General features: G+C 34.7%; 1 protein-coding gene across 1 annotated transcript in view; it reads left to right on the top strand.

Annotated features, from left to right (window-relative positions):
* Positions 1-21074, top strand: part of LOC140160766 (SPRY domain-containing SOCS box protein 1-like) — a 71520-nt gene extending 50446 nt beyond the window's left edge. Inside the window, 4 exon segments of the mRNA XM_072184065.1 lie at positions 13920-14701; positions 14703-14870; positions 14873-14996; positions 18114-21074. Coding sequence (XP_072040166.1) covers positions 14285-14701; positions 14703-14870; positions 14873-14996; positions 18114-18241 — 837 coding nt within the window. The 5' untranslated portion in view covers positions 13920-14284 and the 3' untranslated portion in view covers positions 18242-21074.
* The last annotated feature ends 1517 nt before the right edge of the window (positions 21075-22591 follow it).

Genomic DNA, 22591 nt, shown 5'->3' with positions numbered 1-22591 from the left:
TTGGCAAAAAATGATGAAAACAGCAACCCATTGACAAAGTTGTAGCCCCATTCAAATACATGTCTCAGCTGATTTCTCTACTTTTTAATAGTAGAGAACTTACAGATCCATGTAAATTGTCTATTTGTCTTTTAAAATACACCTTTCAGCTTATTCAACTTAACCCCCGCTTTTAAAATGAGTACATCTATGACACTAACAAAACAAATAGGGTAACAATTTTTTTTAAAGTGCTGGATCTCTTTGTTTAGAGAGATTCCAAAACTGAGTGTTCATCAATAGACCATATGATTTCATTTCCACATTTTTATGGTATCACCTGGTGGTCGCAGGTGGAAAAATGGGTTGTATTGTGCATTGTTATTGTTGGCTAACTTTGTCTACACCATTGCTTCATTGTTTTGATCAGGGCATGGTTTCCTTTGCTAGGTGTGCGCACGTGTGTGTTGGTGCGTGTTGTTGCGAGGAGGAGTATGCCATGATCGATTTAGCGGTGTTTTAGTGTCATTGTTTATTTTTATTTGTGAGGTAATTGGTGAGTGTTGGAATTTATATCAATGTTATTAATGGTGATTATCATGTATAGTCTGGTATTAAAAATAATGTTAATTTTGTTTTAAAAAAATTGTCTTAAAAAAACAATTATTTAGGCCTACAATAATGGGATAAGAGGAACAGTGGCTATCAAATGCAGGTGATAGAATGTGGATGAGATAATACTAGTGCTTGCTTGCACTGCCATTTTAGGGGCTACATTTGTACGCTGTACTTCGGGGATCGGGGGGGGGGGGTACTCAAGTTTGGTTTTGGTAGGGACGTGCCATTGAGAATTTGAAAGTGGACCCATAAATATACAAATTTTTTCAAGAAATTTGGACCCATTGATATACCAAAAGTCAAAATTTTCGGCCGAATTTAACCCAAATTGTCTTAGTTTTTACAAATTTTCTCAAAAATTTGGGAACATTTTGAAAATGTTGGCTAGATTACGGAAAAATTGGGCTATTTTCCGAAAAAAATTGAGAAAATTTTGAAAAAAGGACCCATTCATATACCAAAATAGGCTTTGAAAAAGGGGTCATTGATATACCAAGAGGCTGAAAATGCTACCCATATTTATGGCATGTCCCGTATGGTCATTTGTACTGAGTACCCCGGTCTGGAATGTACCATATTAACAGTGCCATAACCAAGGGGTAAGGTGGCTCTTCTTGTGAAACATCTTGCCCCTTTTTTAAGGTATTTTTTGCCCATTTCTTTCAAATCCCCCCCACCCATCAACCTTGGGCCCCTCTGAAAAAAATCGTTGCTATGGCACTTTCTTCAGTGGATGGAAATGGGTATGCATTGTTTTACCATAGAGCGGGGGTTGCTTGGGCTAATTAGCAGTTTGATTCCAGAAAAAAATAAAGTGGAGAACATGAACAATGTGGCATGCAATGTAATTCTTTGTTTGGTCATGCTATTGATGGTAGCCACACCTCATGTGTGTATTATCACTATAGGTGCGACTCCAGGTGGGCCTACCATTAGGTTTGAGGTCAATAAAGGTCAATGACTATATCATTGTTCAACATGTTCTATCCTATTGTTCTTCTCATTACAATAATTTACAATTCAGATTCCTTTATACTTTGTGCTAGAAAACTTTGCTAGGTCAAGGATGAACTGGCATTTACCATGTGCAGTTCTACATATAGTCACCTGTGGAAAGTGGAGTGAACGGGATTCTCAGCTGTGCACAGAGAGTTCAGCCAAAGTTTAAAATTGCACACATTTGTGGGTTGTTGAATTCAACAGTTCAAATCCGTAGGCTGACTATACAGAGTAATATTAAAGTTGTGATAAAACCACAGGATTTCTTTTCTTTTAAATGAGATCACAATGTGGAAATGGGTTGCAAAGTGATTACCACCAATTGGTTAGGAAATTAAGTAAACCGGCTTGCAATATAATGGTTTAATTGACAATAGAGTGGATGATGAACCGAGTATTGGGCACATTGCTTGAGTTTGAACACATGCTGAGCGATCATGTGTATAGGCAGGATGAAGGATGATTTGGAATGACTTGTGAAATTTTTTTACCCCGATTTTTACATTTTTACCACTTCCTGTCCCATAGAATCTGATGGTTTATAGGAGAAAAATGTGGTGACATTTTGACATTTGCAACTGCAAATTTTAGGTGCATTTTCTTTTCTGCCATAGAAAATAATGGTTAAGGCCTTAAAAAAAATTGTTTGATTGGCGTAACATAAAAAAAATAAATGGGTAGGTCGGTCTGCAATTTTTTATTTTTTTTACACACATTTTAAGCGGAAAATTGTGTAAGGCCTTGGAACTTTTTTGATTCTTTCTTTTTAAATTTAATTCTTTCTTTTTATTTTTTACCTTTTTTTTCAACAAAAAAAGTCTAGGGTCTGACTTATTTTTAGGGTCAGTCGGGTTACGGCAATCAAATAATTTTTAGGCCTAAGTGAACATACTGGGTTACCTTTTACTGACTTGACCCACAATTTGGGCTGAAGTTCTGGTAACCCGTAGGTCTCAAATTATCTGCGCTCTACTCTATTACCAGAGATAGAAAATAAATTTTATTTTTAGGATTTCAGCGCTAGTATTAAACCGAGACTTTATATCTTTGTGTAGATTATTTTTATCCAGTAGTTCAAAATATTATTTTGTAAATTAAATCTAGTACTGGTACTGGAACTAAAATTTGCAACTCTGATGTCACACCATCATCAATCAGATGCCTGATGAAGTCCGATGTTTTTTAGGACGCATCATAGCAAAGTGAGTTGCAAATTTTAGTTCCAGTATTTATAGATTTAATTTACAAAATAAAAAGCTCACATTTATAGTGAACAAACTCTGTCCAATATTGTGTTTGTTGTTGTTATTGTAGTTTAGTTTTTGCTTTTTTTCACTTGCCAAGCATTATCAGTTGGTCACATGAGGAATTGCATCATTAATAAATTATGTAATATCTGTATAGCCTTTATAACAAATAAAGCTTATTTTATTCTGTGTAACATTGATGAATCTGAGAAGCAGCCAAAATATACTTGTTTCCCCACATCAAGTTGGTGTACCTTGCTCTTTTTCTTAGCCAAAATAGTCAAAAAAGCCCATATGTGACACGATCTGGTCCATGGGGGCATTTTTGGAAACATAGTTACTTGTAATTATCACATTATACATACAATAGGCTATCATTTACTGAAAACACCAAAGGTCTAGCATACTTGGTTCTAAAGTTTGAAGTTTTTTCATGTCTATTTTCTTATGTATTTTATTGTTTTTTACTCCATATTTTTACCTTTATCTCAGTTTCAAATTTGCCGCCTTTGGCCCCCATGGACCAGATCGTGTCACATAGAATGTTTTGTTTTACAAGAAATTACATTATTTATATGCAAAATGTGTATTTCCTGTGTAGACCAGGAATAATGCAATTAAACATCATTTACTAGGCCACCATCTTACCAAACAAATCAATACAATTCCAATTGCAACAACATTAGATTTCCTCTTATTGCTTTGATTGTAATATTTATTGATCCAACCATTGTTTGCTTTTAATTCAATGTAATTCCTAGAATGAGTTGATATAATGTTGTCGATATTTTCATTGTGGGGAGATTTCAAACCTCTCTTCTGTACAAGTAGTAGTAATTTGTTTGTTCCTTTGCTGTTTATGATGTGGAGTGTCAGGAAGTGTGTGGTTATTGATGGACTATCATTGTCAGCGTTTTTAAAAACAAGTTGTCATAAACATGATAAAGTCAAACTGCCTGTTCTGATTTTGTTTTGGTCAGTTCTATTATAATAATACTAGTAACCGCTTGTTTCAAAAATATATTTTGAATGCAAGGAGGAAAAACCTATCAGAAAAATGTCAACAGGCCTGGAATTTTCATATTTATTGAAAAAAATATAATAATTAATATAAAGGGGTGTGGTGTTTTTGTGGCTTTAAAAAAATTGTATTTGCTATGTTTTAACTTATCTCTAAAAATACGTACATTAATTAGTCAGGGTTTGAAAAATGGGGGATGCAAGAAATTTGGACTTTTGGAGGGAAAATTCACTAACAAAGAAATATACGTACATACATGTACATGTAAGATGCTGACATTGTGTATCTTCATGGACATTTGGCTTTAATATAGACCTATTCCCAAGAAATAAACATTTTTTCCCAGGCTTGTAATAGTTTTTAATCTAATTTTATAAAGTATGCAATTGAAAGGAGATAATTAATTATAAAAGTGCAACATGCTCGAAAAAAATAAAAAGGTTTTTGAAACTCTGGTTTTTATATTCAGGAAAGAAGGTCTAAATAATTAGGTTGGCCATGCAAGTTGCCAGCAGTCTGGATTTAATATATTGTCCTTGTGTCACCCTGTTAACCAATAGGGTGACCTCTATTGTTATTATTTTACCCTTCACCTGACACAAGGAGTGTGAAGGGTATATGTACTATTATAGGTAAACATTCTTGCCTTGAAACCAGTCATGTGCATTACTTTGGATATTCGTGTACATGTAGATCAAAATGTTCAGTAGGATGTGGGCCTAGAATTAGTTCAAGATTGATATATTTTTGTAGTGCGTGCGCAGTCTATGATCATGATGATTGGATCCCTATCAATAAATGTCATTTATAAAAATCATAAAAACTATAATTCAATGATACATGTATGTGTGATTTGATTCAATATTGACATTCAAGAAAATGTTATGTAGGTATGAAGATGAAAAATTGAAGGCCAGTCAAAAAGAAACATTAAAAAGTAGAATGGTACTATACAAGAGGGAAATTCTCTAAAATAGTTATTTCTAAGTAGGGCCTACATTTTTGAGGAAAAAGGTTCCCCTACATTGAAATATTGCATATTTTTGGCCATATGTAGGCCTACCCTTTTTCTTAAGATAACACTTTAATACTGAGACTTCTTCTTGAAATAACTTACTATTAATTATGTTAATCTTACATGTGTACCTCCCATTCCTAAAAAGCCAGTGCCAACAGTGAAAAGACCCCAGTCCACGTGCTTTTTCATGTACAGATAAATGCTGGGTTTCTCCCAAAAATAACTTACCACAATTATACCAGCTTGGGTGGTTTCCATGGAAACCATACAACTTGCCTCCCCTACACACAAGGATCCACAATAATGTTAATTCAATGCATTGAAATCGAATTGAATTGAAATGAATTTTGGGCGATTTTCATTTCAATGCATTGGAATTGAATTGGAATCGAAATGAGTGGGCTTGGGCATGAATTGAATTGGATTGGAATTGAAATCATCGTGAGCAATGAAGAATTGAATTGGATTGGAATTGAAATCATGTTGAGTGATGAAGAATGAAGTGGAATTGAAATGAAATCCAGCTTTGATTTCAATTCAGCATTTCAATTCACAAGCAGATGTCTGTGATTCCAGATCATTCCACCTGTAAAAAGTGCCCTTACACTTCCAGGTCTATTCACACAAGAGACACACATTAAAAATTTTGCATCAATAGTGTTACAAAACATATTGCAACTAAGTATTCTGGAAAGATTTCATTTAAAACTGATAGCATAAAATACACATACATTGAAGAACATTAAAAGTAGTCAAACACAGGTATAGTTAAACTTTTTGAGACTTTTTTTGGAGTTCTTCTTAATCTTTCTTTAGAAGAATATTTACTGTCTCTCTTGTCATGTGGAAAAATTATGGGTTCTATGTTCATAAAGACACTGATATCATATGATGCAAATTGATTCTTGGCATTTCCGAATGTTTTAAATTTCTTGATCGATAATGTGAGTATGAGATCCCCCCTCCAACTTGCCAAAGATCTCAAACTTTTGGAACTAATCATAAAGCCCCTATTTTTCTCAAGCTCCTAATTTTTATGCTCAATGTACATTTGAACAAATTGTGAGAAAACCATTAAAGAAAATGTTTATATCTTGGACAGGTTTTTTCACACTTTTTCAAAAGTACAGGGATTTTGGGTGTAAAATCTTAGGAGGAGCAGGAGACAAGTAGGTGCTATCTAGTATCAAAACCTTGATTTTTGACATCTTTGAGGTCAGTGTGGGGACAGGGTCCCATTATCGATCGTACCACACACCTGAAGTTTAGAAAATAATGTGCATGGTGGACAAGAAATTAAGACAAATATTAGGAAGTCAGTTACCTAGGAACTAAGAAGTTCCAAAGTTGCATAGATGATAGGACCCAGAAGTCAAGGATCACTCGCATTGTTTGAATGTGAAAAGTGAGTTAACATAACAAAAGCATCTTCTGTTGAAATGCTTTTGTGACAAGTAGTGTACTTGATTTTGACTTCGTGTTGCCTACTCAAGTGTTATAAAATTGGTATTAAAATTTAAAACATGCCCTGCAAAAACAGTGTCTAGATATTAAACACCATTCTAGATACCATCTTGTCCTTGATTTGTAAACATGTCTAAATGCTAAACATGTTTAGTAATTTGATGCCTTGTGTTTATATTAAACACTTGATGTTTTGAAGTTTGACATTTGTGTTTAGATTTTACATGTGTTTACAAATCGAGGACAAAAAGGTGTTCAATCTCTAACACAGTTTGTGCAGCGTGCCTTTGGTCAATTAACACAAACTGCAACTGTATTGGAATTGGAATTGAATTGGAATTGAAATGAATGCTCAGAATTGAATTGAAATTGATTAGCTGTTGATTTCACTGCATTGGATTGGAATTGAAATGAAATGATTTTGAAATTGAAAAATTGAATTGGAATTGAATTGAATTAATTGTAAAGCAAGGTGGATTGAATTTGAATTGAATAGCAAGACTCCAGGTGTAGAAAGAATTGAATTTGAATAGAATTGAAATCAATTTTCTGGAGTGAAATAACAATAATCCACAACATACTCTCTATCAGGGGCACAGTTCTTTAACCCCAATACATGTGTACATTCATTGAATGACCTTTGAAAATGTGGGTACTAAAACTCATACTCTGCAACTTGAGGTCAAATTTTGCACTATGAGTGTTTAATTGAGGTTATTGAACTATAACATTGGGATGAGGCCATTGTGGTCCATAGTGACATGTGCAGGTTTCAGTGTACAATTACCATAATCACCATGGTTTTCTGAATTTGGTTTTATCTCCTACTGTATGCTTTCACTTTCAGAGAATCGGTCCAGGTTCAGCAGAAAGCAGTGAAAAGTATTGGAATTTTTATCAACCTAAACAAAAAGAGTTTAGAGACAGAGAACTAGCAAATGTCACTTCCCAGAACCGGACAAAATCGTCTGCTTGCATAAAATCGGCAGGTGTGGAGCTTTATCAAATTTATTAGGTTGGGAATCAACATAGTGTTTTTTATCAAATATTAATTGTATTAAGACTATATCCTCAAACTTCTCTGTTTTTCTATCCACTGAAATATCAGTTTTGTCAATGTTGATTCAGGAGAATACCAAGTACTATCCTCGTTAATATTAGCTTCCAGAATAATACATGCATTCAGTGTGGTACATGTAGTAATACCTCTGCTATGAATATTATCAGTATGTCAATATTGTTGATCAGGATCAAGATTGCATTTATAGCACTTGTATTATTTCTGTATTTGTTTGTTTGTGAGTGATGTTTGTCATGTTTTAGTAGGTGAGTGCTTATATTAGTGATTATAGTGAGTAATCAACATGCAGGTTCAATCATTATGACTAATCTACTGATTGATAAGCTTGTTGACTTTGTGTCTCATACCTGTGATTAGAGAAGTGGAATTAGGAGAAGGTATTCCACGTATAACCAGACAGGTATTACGATAACGATGGTATTACGGTATTATTAAAACCAGTGCAGATTGCTATCAAATTGGAACGTTACAAATGGCTTGACTTGAAAATTAGGGAACTGTTGAAAATGTGTCAAATGTGAAACAGGCATTTACCATCAATCCATATTGAAATGTGTGGGGGGGGGGGCAATCGGCCTGAATTGTCGAAAAGTGGCTGAAAAGAACAAGAAATGGGTTATTTTGCTGAAAGCTGGGGGACACATCCCCCTGCCCCCCAGATTGATGCCCATAAGTACTGACAAAATATTTGGCAAGAAATGTTTGCAAAAAATATTTTACCATAACATTTTTCATACAAAATGTTTTGTGTTTGCTGGGTATTTATTATTGTTTGTAGCTTTTCCTAATGCTGATCTTTTTTACTAGGCCTATAGCCACTCACAACTGTCCTCAGCTCTTCTCTTCATTCCTTTGAATATGAATAAACTAATAATAGTCGCTTTTACGTCTATACATCATAAAGTCATGGAAACCAACATTTCATTTGTATTTTGGTGAAGCCCTTCAGCCTGTCCACTGTCTGGTATACTGAAAAACAAGTCTATTTTAGATTCTCATTCCATTCAGCCTGAAAAACAAGGTGTGTGTGTCAACAAGCACTATAGACCACAATGGCCTCATCCCAATGGCATCTTTCAATAACCTCAATTAAACAATCATAGTGCAAATTTGACCTCAAGTTGCAGAGTATGAGTTTTTGTACCCAAATTTTCAAAAGTCATTCAATGATTGTACAAATGTTTAAGGGTTAAAGAACTGTGCCCTGATAGATAAGCATGTTGTGGATCCTAGTGAAGCACTTGTTGTATAAATATAAAGTCATTTGTTGTGATGCTGTCAAGCAAAATAGGTCATTTGTAAAGTAAAATCAAAATTCCATTTTAAATTTCATGATATGTACCATTTTCGAAGATTTATTTAAATGAAAACTCCATCACAATTGGACTTACGGTTCTAGCGTTATGTTCATTCTTGTATGGCTCAGAACAATAAAATACAACAAAAATTGAACAGTATTATGGGCTGTATCTCAAAATCAATATTAGCGACAAATGACACATTTAGCTCGAACAAATCACACTGACACTTATCAACCCTAAGTGACTGAAGAGCAAATCCGACTTCCTCTCCCCTACGTCACCCCGCAGACTAGTCGTTAATTTGTTTACAAGAAATTATACGCAGAGGGTAAACACCTGGGTTCTCACATTGACAATAATTTCCTAAACGTTAAACAGTAAATCCTACAAGTCAAGTGTTAAGTCCAAATTAATCTTTACTTTGTGATTTTTCTCTTGTCTATAACGTAACCAACTTTAAGTGTTAATTATCATGTATTACTGTTGCTGTCAACATTTGTCATGAATAATACAGCTGTTTGTTCGCAAAATTATATGTTTTCGTTACAAGTGATGGGCAAAAACCGAATCAGAACTCTTCATTAGTGAAATTTTTTTGTTAAATTGATGATTGAAGAAGCCACCAACTTCCTGCTTAATTTAAACGAAAAAATATTGAGCGAAAAAAGTCAAAACAGAATGTTAGGTTTCTTTCTATTCAATGTTTTACCACTATGAACCACAATGGTCTCATCCCAATGGCATAGTTCGACAACCTCAATTAAACATGCATAGTGCAAAATTTGACCTCCAAGTATGAGTTTATGGTCCCAAATTCCCAATGAATGTACTATGTATTAGGGTTAGAGAACTGTGCCCTGATAGGTGAACATGTTGTGGATCCTAGTGAACGCTACTCTAAATCACAGCTTTTGTATTTTCTAAATAAAATCATATCATCGTTGGGCAGCAAAAACGTCCGATGTGTCATTGGCTCCTGAACATGTTTAAAGCAACACCTCTTATGTAACCGGTTGGCAGTTTTGTTTTAAACATGTTCAGGGGTCATAAACACAGACGGGGGTTTTTCTTGCCCAACTACGATATATAAATCAATAAGATAACTGTTGCTCTAGTATTAGTATTATACATGTACTACTAGTTAATAAACCAAGGCCAGTTTCTTGGAATCGTAAACTACAGCGCACATACAGTCACCGAACTACTAGCTAGAAAACAATCAGCGTGTGTCAATACTAGTACTTGGCTGAGAGAGAGATTGACAGTGCTCAACAGAATATCATATTATGCATCGTTACGAAAGAGCGTGGATTCCCAAAACTGAATGAAAGAGAAATCGGCTGCTCCATCTGGCCTAGTTTAATGTCTTTGTATATATAGATGGGCAAGGATGACAGATGCAGAATATCATTAATGTATTATTATGCACTAGTGTAATCAGGGTAATAATAGCACATTGATTGATAAATTATTTGAGTTAATAATAAGCAGATTGCATCAATATGCTGTCTCTTTGGATTTAATTATGGCATTTTCTTAATGAACTTCTTTTGATCTAATTTGGCATACCAGTTCTTCTAGAATAATTGACTATTTGCTGATCACTTTAAATATTTTCTTGTTTTTTAGTTTGTCTATTTTTGTCTGATCTGAATGACTTGCATGTAATTTTCTTCAAATTTAGCCAAAAATAGACCTTCAGATTAATTATTTCATGTAATTGATAAATGTGAAGACAAAATATGAAAAATAGATGTTTTTTTTTTTTTGCTTTTTTTTTTAATTCCCTGTACTTAGATAATTAATTATGTTAGTTAGCCCTCGTACCATGAGTACAGGCTATACAGATAAAGCTAAGTAAAATAAAAAAACATGTTTCACGTCCGGGTTTTTGAAAAAAAGGAGGAAGATGGGGCTTTTTATTTTTTATCGCAAAATCAGTGTAAATACCCATAATTAGAGCTGTTTTAGCGTATACAATAAATGACTGGAAAAAGGAGGAGGCCCGGGAGGAGGCCTCTTTTTATTTGTTGTTCTGAGAGATAGGCTCCCTCTAACTATCACAAACCCTTATAAAAGTGTTTCTTGTATAGTTGTATATTAGCAAGGCTATAGAAAGCATCTCTACTTCCTAAACATAGTTTTTGAAAAGTTATAACTGAATTTCAAAAAATAAAATTGAAGAAACCTCAAAAAAGGAAGCGACAGGGGACGTGAAACATGTTTATTTTTTTTATTTGGCCTAATACTGAAACAAGAACAAAAAAATCATATGTAAGGTCAATTTAGCTGAGAGCTAAAAGCCTCAAAATCATCTTGATATAGCTGATGTTAAAAGAAGAAATAAACAAAGCTATCAAAACAAGTAGGATGCATCGACTAGTAATGTACAGATATTGAAAGAATCCTCTACCCAAAACAAAGGGATGCTATCATATCTCTATCTACCATATGGTTGATTAGCATAAAACCAGGATGCAGGATGTAAACCTCTGCCTTGGTAGAAGTTGCTAAAATAACCCCCCCTCTGTGGGGGACCAAAAAGCTCCAAATGATTATTTGCTTCCTGAAATGAGTTGCAAAGCACATACACTTGAACAATACATTTATATATTTACCACCTAATTACCATTCAAGAGTCTCAAAGAGGATGCCTACTAGAATCTGATTTACTGCCTTTGCTTTGTTGACACAAAGGCACTTAGAGGATCAAAGGAACTAGCCTAATCAATGAATGGGGCAGGCTTTGTTACTTTATGAATGGTTCATTGATCATTACTGTTAATATCATGATTGAGTAACATTGGGTCAGGGACCTTTTATGGACAATAGTTCAGTTTATAAGGAATGGAAACGATCTTGTGTCATCTCACAAGTTGAGGAGGAATTTTATGTAGAGGTTGTTTGTTGATTTTGTAAGAACTGCAAATCTTGATTTTCATATTTTTTGACATCTTTTTGATATGGTCAACTCATTGTTTGGGACTTTACTACATGAACTGTATAACATAGTAAGTGACACTGAAAGGATTTTAGTTTTTATGTTAAATTTGTGTGTATTTTCCTTGTTTCAGAATTGATCAAATGACATTGGCATATCAAACTTTTTGTTTCTGATAGAGACATGGCAATATAGGACTATAATTTTTAGTTTGACTTCTTGAAATGGGGAAATTGTGCTTTTTAATACAAAATGACGCATTGCAAGAAGTAACAATTAATAGTATCATAGATTTGTGAAACTTTGTATTTGCTTATGTCGTTTCAATAACATCAGGAAAATCAAAATTGAAACAAATTCTCAGAAACGAACTCAATATTCTTTATTTCCCCTTTTGTTTTTAATTTGGTATGAAAAGAGGAAGTTTGAATAGTTTGTGTAAAAAATGCTGCTAAAGTGCTAGTCATGTCACTGACTTTCATACTGTGATACACTACTGTATAAGTGGAAATTTTCGCGAGGGTTTTATTTTCGCGAATTTCGCGATTAGAGCTCCAACCGCGAAAATAACACCTCGCGAATATATGCCATAATGTATTATAAGTATAGGGGAGGACTGGGCAATCGCGAAAATAACATTCGCGAAAATGTGTCTCTCACTACAAATCGCGAAAATAACTGTACGCGAAAATGACCACTTATACAGTAATTCTTTTAAAAGGTTGACAACCTTTATATCAATCTCCAAAACTAATACCAGGGAAATGTATATAAAACTGGGGTAGTCCTCAGATATATATCGTCAGTAGTATTTTTATCATTCTTTGCAATTTCTCAATCAATTGATTAAAAAATGTATTTTTGAGGAAAATTGACTCACTTTTTGGGTGGAAAAACTGATATTGAACAATGAACAGTCACGTTTTGTAAAAGGTTAATAACCTTTGTATCAATCTCCAAAACTAATACCAGGGAAATGTATAGAAGTTGGGGTAGTATCGTCAGTAGTATTTTTATCATTCTTTGCAATTTCTCAATCAAATTTTTAAAATGTTGGTTTTTTATTCACTTTTTGGATGGAAAAACTCGTATTGAACAATGATCAGTCAAGTTTTGTAAAAGGTTGACAACCTTTATATCAATCTCCAAAACTAATACCAGGGAAATGTATATAAAACTGGGGTAGTCCTCAGATATATATCGTCAGTAGTATTTTTATCATTCTTTTGCAATTTCTCAATCAATTGATTAAAAAATGTATTTTTGAGGAAAATTGACTCACTTTTTGGGTGGAAAAACTGATATTGAACAATGAACAGTCAAGTTTTGTAAAAGGTTGATAACCTTTGTATCAATCTCCAAAACTAGGAAATGTGTATAAAAACTGGGGTATTCAACAGATATACTTCCAACAGATATACGAAGTATATCGTCAGTAGTATTTTTATCATTCTTTGCAATTTCTCAATCAGTTGATTAAAAAATGTATTTTTGAGGAACATTTTCTCACTTTTTGGGTAAAAAAACAGATATTGAACAATGAACATTCAAGTTTTGAAATGATTAAGTGACAGGGCACACTTTTTTATTGTCATGACATTTTGCTTTTTATTGTTTAGGGAAGTTCAACAGAGCACGTGTTAATGAAATAAGTTGGATTGATTTGGAATGGCATGGCAGGAAATGCAATGGTGTTTTGAAATATTTCAATATTTGTAATGATATGATATCACATGTTCATTATTTACTGGCCTTTATTGTGTCAATGTGAAGACTCAAGGACAATGCCCTTTTCTGTAGCACAATGATATTTCAACATAACAATGAGAGAATATCTGGTATTGGTAATAATAGGCCTAATTGTTATTTGCTGGGCATACTAGATGATATATTTCTTTTGTCTCTTTGTGTAAAAAAATATCAATGGGATTAATTTTAAATTCCATATATTTCAGCAGCTGATACTTATTTCAGGTGAAATATAGGCCTACAGTTTGTCCTTTTCTATGCAACTTTTTTCGCCACCCAAGTCTTTCCATAATGTTAATCTTATTTCTTCACTTTTGACCTATATAAAGTTTGTAATTTTCTCCAAAGTACTAACCCTATGCAGTGTTCCATAAAAATCTAACTATTTCATTGTTGTACTATTGGCTATTTACTCAGTATCTCTCAAGGCCAGTGCAAACACAAAAGAAAATCTATTTATCACCACCTAATTTCCCCTCTTTTGTTCTCACCTGTTCACAGAATGGTTGCGTCCTGATGATGTCATCGCAGTGACTCCTTTGTTTATGAAGGCACAGTGGACCAGCTGATTGTACAGAACCAGATTGAGTAGGCAGCCAGTGTGTGTAGCATTTATTCACTGTGCTGCTGGCTAATGACTAGTCCTGTGAGTGGGAGTACTACGTAGCACACTAGTGTAGAAAAATCACATCCTTTGTGTCATTTATCAGCATACATGTTCACCATAAGGTAACAACACGCTTTGGATTTATACTGTGTTGATTCATATAACTAGCTGGAGTATATACTAAGGAGATACTTCATTGTTAAAAACTGGAGGGATATCGTTCACCGCTAACACCGAGGCCATCACGGCGGGCAATTGTATGAGTCGATCTGTTGTCATGGGTCAGAAAGTTTCAGGCGGGATGAAGCAGATCGCCAGAGAACCTTCATACAAATCTCTACATAGAGAACTGACATATAGTGGTGATCTTGTAAAACCCAACAGACTTGATACATTGCTGGATATGCCACCAGCGGACAAGGAACAACAGTACAAATATGCATGGAACGAAGAAGATAGGTCATTGAATATATTTGTTAAAGAAGATGACCCGTTAACTTTCCATAGGCATCCTGTTGCCCAGAGTACAGACTGTATTCGTGGTAAAGCAGGCTTCTCTAGAGGACTTCATGTGTTTGAAATTACATGGAATGCAAGGCAGAGAGGCACACATGCGGTGGTCGGAATAGGCACGTCAAATGCACCTTTACATTGCGTAGGTTGTTAGTCACTCGTGAGGAAACAATCCAGAATCATGGGGTTGGGATTTAGGACGCAAGAAGTTGTTCCACGATGCAAAACATAAATCAGGGATGCCCTATCCACTCCTGCCAGGGAGCGAATCGTTCTCAGTTCCGGACTCATTTCTGATGATACTAGACATGGATGAAGAATGCGCTCAGTTACAGCGCCCGACGGACAATTTCTTGGAATAGCATTCAGAGGACTTAAAGGGAAAACTGTGTATCCTATTGTCAGTGCTGTGTGGGGACATTGTGAGATTACTATGAAATACCTTGGAGGCCTTGAACGTAAGTAGAATTGATAAGTTTTATATTTACCGAATATGAACATTGTGAATTAATAAGTTTCAATATCAAATTGCTGAGAGCTTTGTCAAAGCATATTGATATTAATGGTATAACAAGCTAAAAAACTGTTCAACAACACCCGCTTTTTGAACCAAATATTTTGGGAGACACCATTCTCCGTCATCAGCGGTGTAATGCTGTTGGTATAATTGAAGACCGAATTAAAAAGACTAGTTTGCGTCTGACATCGGGGCATCGGCGCAGGGTGATTGGTTGCTGCGCAGTATGTCATTTTGGTCTGGTTGACAGACGCAAACAGTCTTTTTAATTCTGTCTTCAATTTATAGACAGACTGACGATTCTCTAGTGCTTCTAGATGTTGATAAAGTCCTTTTTCATATTATTGTCCTTTTGTGATGGGTGTTTCCAGATGAGAATCACGTTGAAATTATTCTAAGTAATGTGCTTCCCAATCCTACCTTGAAATATAGGATGAAGTCAAACAATACACATTATAAAGGAAACCAGATGAATTAAAATGTGGCTTCAAAAACAAAGAAAACATGAAAGAAAAAAAGCAAGGTACACCAAAGAAAACATATTTTCTGAGAAAAATGCATGATTATTATTTATTATCTGTATAATAAATAGGTTTTCATGTTTGCACATATTTTAAAAGTGAGTGCAAAATATGACGATAGATCATCATTATGTGGGAGGTCCAATCATTGTTTATCCTGAAAACAAACAAATTTGTTTTGTGGTTGGACGATAAATATATTGAAGTGGGTAGTATGAGTTGGCCAAATAAATAAGTAGGCATATTAATTAGGCCTACAGCAGGAATAACAAGTTAGCCACTATGAGTTAAAGGAAGTAATCATTCAGGATCTTAGTCTGTGTTTGGTGGGTCACTGTGTCTCCTCGTTTGTTAATTAGCCATTCCTATAATCGGTAACGACTATGTTCCTTTAACAGGTTCACTTCTGCACTGTGTTAAATATGGAAACAATTACACGCGTAGGATGTCCCAAATTATTCAAATTGTGCTACTGGGGCTGACCCCTATCATGCATGGCCTTTAAAAGCAAAGGGATATGCTACTTTCATAGTGATTTTAATAAGACTGATAAAAAAAACCCGTAAGACTATGCCAAATAAAAATTGAGCTGCTATTAAGGGTAGACGCAGCATTGTTGGTCGAAACAGCCAAAAAAAAATTGGTTTTCATTATCTAAATCAAAATATTATTGAAAAATAATACTCTGATGTTTTGCAAATGTTCATTCTACAAATCATATACTTTGAAAACTTGCTTGATTTATTGTTGATTTATGTATATCAAGTTGATTTAAATTAAAATCTAGTCAACTGGACTTACTATATATTGACTGATTTAAAATACATAAAACAGCGTAATTATGTTATAACAGCATGATTTATTACTCGGAATTTCACGCCTAAAACGGCGATCATCAGATAAATAGCTGAACACTGAACTGTAACTCCAAAACAAAACAAATAAATTCACAGCGTTGAAAGCGTACGCGTCTTCACTAGAAAAGTATGACAGCGCGCATGTTTAAAAACGAATGACACAGTATATACGCACGCATGTTTATCGAAAAACGCGATGGGCGCAGCAACCACGCATGCAATGAAGTGCGTAATTATTTCTTTTCATACACGCATGCTCGCAATTTTGAAATGCGAAAAACAAATGCACGCATGTTTATCGAAAAACGCAATAGGCGCAGCATAATACAATGTACGCATGTAATGAAGTGCGCAAATTATTTCTTTAAAATGCGGAAGGCGCAGTAGGCGTAGCAACTACGCAAGTAATGAGGTGCGCAATTTATTTAAATTACAAATGTACTGCATTTAGAATAAATAGGATTTTTTTTGGCTTCTTGTGAGCAGACTGGGTATAAAATGCTTGTCACCCAAATACAAAGGCAGTAGACAGAAAATCGGTTTTAATTTATATTAGCAGACTACATTTTGATTTAGGAGGGCAGACTATAATAATGATGAATCATGAGCTTTAATCTATGTATTACAAAATTAAACTTAAGGCCAAAATGTTATTGTTTAATACCATCCGATGTTGATCCACACAATAATCTGTCAACCCAGTTGCCATGACGATGATGCCATTTTTAGCGCACCTAGTAATATTTAAACCTGCCAAAGATTTTAATAGTCCGTAGTTGTGCACATTTATGAGCAGGACAAACATGTTTTGTAACAAATACATACGGCATCAACATGAAAAGCGAATGGTTCACTGGTATTAGTCTCGATAAGTGTTACCCATGCATGATTTTAATTTGGCGTGCACGTGTTCAGACCGTCTTTCAGTAAAGACAACAATCTATTTATAGACACGGCAGGAGACAAGTCAACAATGTATTTATAATTTGAAGAGGATAGACTTATCAATTCCTTTTCAGTTCATGAGCCGACATTTTATAAATAGCTGCCCTCGTTTTTAACCCCCTGAGCTCTACCTGCCGATCTAACATTGCCTCTGATTGGTCCACTGCATGATGTCTGCACTTTAATCACCTATCAGAATGGAGCTTTGCAAATAATTCACCCAAATTTTTTTGCATGGTGAAATTATTCTAACAATGTTGCTGATTGGTCCAACTGATAATGAAAACTTCTTTTTGGCCAATTGGCAGGTACAGCTGTATAGTTCTCATGGGGTTAGTTGAAAAATTTTGAGGAATTTGAAATGGGATGTCATATTTTCTACAGTACAATCTTATGAGACACAACATTCGCATCTATCATGGCACAGTTCTTTAACCCCAATGCATTTGTACATTCATTGAATGACCTTTGAAAATTTGGGTACAAAAACTCACACTCTGCAACTTGAAGTGAAATTTTGCACTGTGACTGTTATTGAGGTTATTGAACTATGCCATTGGGATGAGGCCATTGTGATCCATAGTGAGAGTGCCATTATGCTGCAGGATGAGCCCTTTCTCTTGCAGTATGGTATTTCATACATGTCTTTGCATAACTAGACCTTTCCTAGAGTTTGCAGCCACTTTTTCAAATGTCTTACAAATATTTTGCTTTTTTCTTATCTCCCCATTGCAGCATCACCTCTTCCTCTGCAAGACCTGTGTCGACGATCGATCCGCGTCTCCATGGGCAAGGAAAACCTGGAAGAAATCTACCAACTTCCGTTACCCACCATGATCAAGAGATACATTCTCTACCAGTGAATCATTCGCCCCTCCATCTTCCTAAATGAAGACTCACATTACTGCCTTGTTACTTAGCAACATAAAGTGCCTTGTTGCTATGGTAACTTAAATACATGTTGCTATGGCGACTGTACTGAGAAAGAGAGAGAGAAGCGAGAGGAAGGATTCACAATGTTAACCAAAACCTCAGCCGGGACTGTGCTATTTTAAATTTTGAAAACTTCTGACAATGTTTTTGATATTTTATATTTAATTTTAGAAGAAGAAGAAACAATTTTCTTGTGATTTATGAATTGTTTTTTGTATGTAGACACAAGGACGTTACTATGATATGTCGGTTCTCTACCAGGAGGAAAACATGTGCAACATAAGCTCTTCAGGATGGACACCATTTCTTACCCCACTCTTCCCGTTTCAAATAGCCATGGATAGCCGCATATACATGTTGTATTGTGTTTCTTTAATCACATGCACTATATTTTCAACGGACTTAAAATGGAAGCTTTTGAAATGCGTCACATCATTTATAATATCTCTAATCTGCCGTTGCAATCGATGTATTTAAGTTCACTTCACGGGCATTACGCAAACATTTAAGTATGAATTATCGCAATATGCTTTCCAGCGCAAGTGACTGATATTTATTCATGAAACATGTGTATTCTTTATGTGACTGTGAGTGAAACTTGCAAAATTATGAATCTTAAATATTTATTCAGCGCATAAAAAGCAAATATGAAGGAGCCTTCACTAGATATCATCCAGGAACAAGTTAGTATTTACTTTTGCCCAGTGCTAGTGCCCTATAATGAATTTCGAGAGACAAATTTGCACAGAATGTCACATTTAAAGGCCTTAAATTTGCCTTGAACATGACGTGTCTGTTTATTTTTGTCTTTCTGTCAAACCTCTGGATGCGAAAAGCTACGGTCCGCACCTTGCTTCTGATACTACTATTGGACTTAACATTTTTCATATCACATTTTTGTGTAGGAATAATATGGAATTGCCAGTGCATAAATAACCAAAAAATATCAATTTCTCCATGATATAAACCAAACCAATCTGTAATCCGACAAGATGATAGGCCTGTATTTTCTCACTGTTAATATCTTCATTGAATCAGAAAATTTGTCCATTTAACATGAAAAACTGCCTAGCGAAGTAGTTTTTCATCAGGCATGATTTGCAAATTTTAGTTCAGTGGAGAGGAAGGAAGGCCCATCTTGTCGGACTACCAAATCATTGAAGCATGGCGAAGGACACTCAGTATTAGTTACAATGCAGTCAGTATATAATGTAGGTAGTCCTACATAATATGGTCCCTATTATTTATTAAGTTCAAGTTCTTCCATTCCAAGAATGGTCACCATTTCTCAAAAGTTGAACTTTTTCTGTGTTATTTTACTGTTTCTGTCAAATTGGTTTTAAAATACATGTAAGAACACATTTATAATATGAGTCTTGGGAAGAGTCCGAGACAATTAGTCCGATGTGCATTTATATGTGTATCGGGTTATTGACATGCCTCGGATTCACTAGGAACATCTGCAGATGATGTACCGGCACCTTATAATTGAAAACGCCTTGAAAATATCATACATTGTTTTAAATTTTCACTTCATAATCACCGATTATAACAATAGAAGTCCCATTTTCAAATTTCAGCCTACAAATAGTAATATCATTGTAACTAATCCTTAGTAGACCATAATGGCAAATTACTCATCTCTTCCAAGCTGAAAGAAGTTCAACAAAATCTAGTTCAGGGAAATAGGCTGCTTGTAACAAGTAGCAAAGTCAAAAATTGGGGTGTTTTCATATTTGAGGCTACTACTAGTAATCAGTATTACTTAAAGATATTTGGGTTATTCCAGTTAAAAGCCATACACCCTCTGTGAAAGACAAGAAGTACTAGTTAATCTCCCACACAAGGGGGTGTAGATTTTAAATAGAGGTAATGGTAACCCCATTTGAATTTCACACTCCCTGTGTTGAAGCTGAATGTTTTCCATAGGGAGTGTATGTATTTTAACTGGAACAGCCCAAATAGTGATGGGCAGTGCACTCAAAAAGTGTGTGAAATTAATTATTTCTTCATCATGTTGTACCTCATTCTTAAATGCTAATCATGTTCATTACCATTGCTTTTGTAATTGTTTTTCAATAGATAGTTTCGCTCCAATCAGCACATTTTTCCCCATTCAATATTTTGAGGACCAATTATTTTGATAACAAATGGCTCGTTATAATAGATCATGAACTGAATCTACTGTTTGTATATATGTGAAAAAAAATACTCTGCATGTATTGTTTTGAAGTGTAAAAATTGTGATTAATATGTAAACATGGACATGCATGAGTTTTTGTATTTTCACGTATATCAAAGAGAATTTTGCGGAAATATTTTATGCTTAAGCAAGCTAAGCGCCAATGAACTTTACGAAAAGTTACAAACGTCCAGCAGATTTGTTTCAATATTTTTTAATCATACACACAGAATGTTCAACTCAAAAGTATTTTACCATGATTACATATGCAGATATATCAAATAATGTGTCCAAATTAGCTACAGTTTCGTACAAAATTTTATTTGCAATATCTACATTTAATACAAAACTCTGTTATTGATGCATTATGATTATACCTTATATTTGCCTATTTTTTATTATATGCATACTGAAGTCACAAAAGAATCACTTTGAATGTGAACAAACTCATGTAAATGTCAAAATCCTTTCAATTCTAAGTGCTATGTCAATGGACCATTAATGCCTTGTTTCCATAGTAACCAGAATGACTTTTTTTGATATGATGCTGCAAGACTGATACTAAAGTGTGCAAAAAAGTGTGAACAAAATAATAACCCTTTCCTTTAAAAAAAAAGTTACTCACAAGTAACACGTGTGTGTGGTTTTGAATAGGTAAATCTTAGATCTTGCGAGACCTGTGGGTCATTTAATATTAATCATGAAACAAACAGTACTGAAGAGAATAAAGATGGATGATAAATTGTCAGTTTTTACCCGTCAAGATGTGTAATTGAAAATCATACACCATTTACAAATCATGGGGAAAGCGGTGAATTTTTTTTAACTGTAGCAAAAATCGGGAGGGGGAAGGAGGGATGGGGTAGTGAACAATGTAGATGTGTGTTTTTAAGAAAAATCTGTAAGAAAGCGGGATTATTAACACTGTATGACAACTCAGTAAAGTAATGAATAAGTTGCAATTGTATTGCATCCTATAGTGTATTTATCAATTGTGAACTTTTGTATGTTTAACATCCAGGGTGCTCTTTTTTGTTGTAATATATAACATGTATTTAAACAGCTTTTCATGATTACAATGCAACCACCTCGTTTCTCATCGGTGTCAAGATGATTATTATCCATAGAGGTCATGTTTTTTAAATTAAGAAAAAACTTAAGTTATTTTGTAAGGGTTTACTTTGCAAGCCTTTAAACTCTATTATAAACTGCTAACTTGTGTGTATTCTAAATTGCTTGCGTGTGTGTTTCTTTAGATCTGTAGAAACTGGACTATTTGTTTGAGTGATAGAAAAAGCAACAGGTTTTTTTTAAAGGGTGAGCAAAACAAGTGAAATCCATTGGTTTTGGTTTACATTGCTCGGGTTTCAGCGCAACATAATTGCTATTCTGGTTGAAATACATACATGTACACCCTATGGAAGACATGACCTTAATTTCTCACCCACATGTGGGGCGTTGAATCGGCGATTTCAAATGGAGCCGCCCATTCAGGTAACCCCATTCGAAATTCGTACTCCTTGTGTGGAATTCGAAGATTAAGATCATGTCTTTCATAGGAGGTGTGTGGAAAGCCCAATCTGAGCAGAACTGCTTTCTATATGGTTTTGTACTACTATAAAAGTGATTTTCATTGTTTAGGCCTACATTGTAACCAAACAGGGAAAATCTGAAGTCTGTTTGCCTCAATCAAAATGGATTGTTGCAAATGTAACAATATCCTTACTCCTGACATTTTCGAGTTTAATGACACTCAGTCCTATAAATAATGTACTGTGTTCATCTAGAATTATTCTATGAAGCTCTGACAGTGTATCATGTTGTGCATTAGACAGTCGGGTGTGTGCGTCCTTGGTAAATATCGCAACTGTAAGTGGCACTCGTAACGGCTGCATGTGATGCAATCATATCATTACCACCAATGCACCACAATCTGATGCATTTGAATTCACACTTCATATACGTTCTTCAAAGTATACAGAGTACATAATTATACTAAGTGCCAGAAACCATGAAAGTACATCAGCATTCAGCACCTAGAGGAGAGTTGGAAAATTATCAAATAGAAACTGGACAATGTGATGATAATAGAGTTGCA

Source organism: Amphiura filiformis, chromosome 9, assembly GCF_039555335.1.
Source record: "Amphiura filiformis chromosome 9, Afil_fr2py, whole genome shotgun sequence".
Taxonomy (NCBI): Eukaryota; Metazoa; Echinodermata; class Ophiuroidea; order Amphilepidida; family Amphiuridae; genus Amphiura; species Amphiura filiformis.
This window is presented reverse-complemented; position numbering and strand designations above follow the sequence as displayed.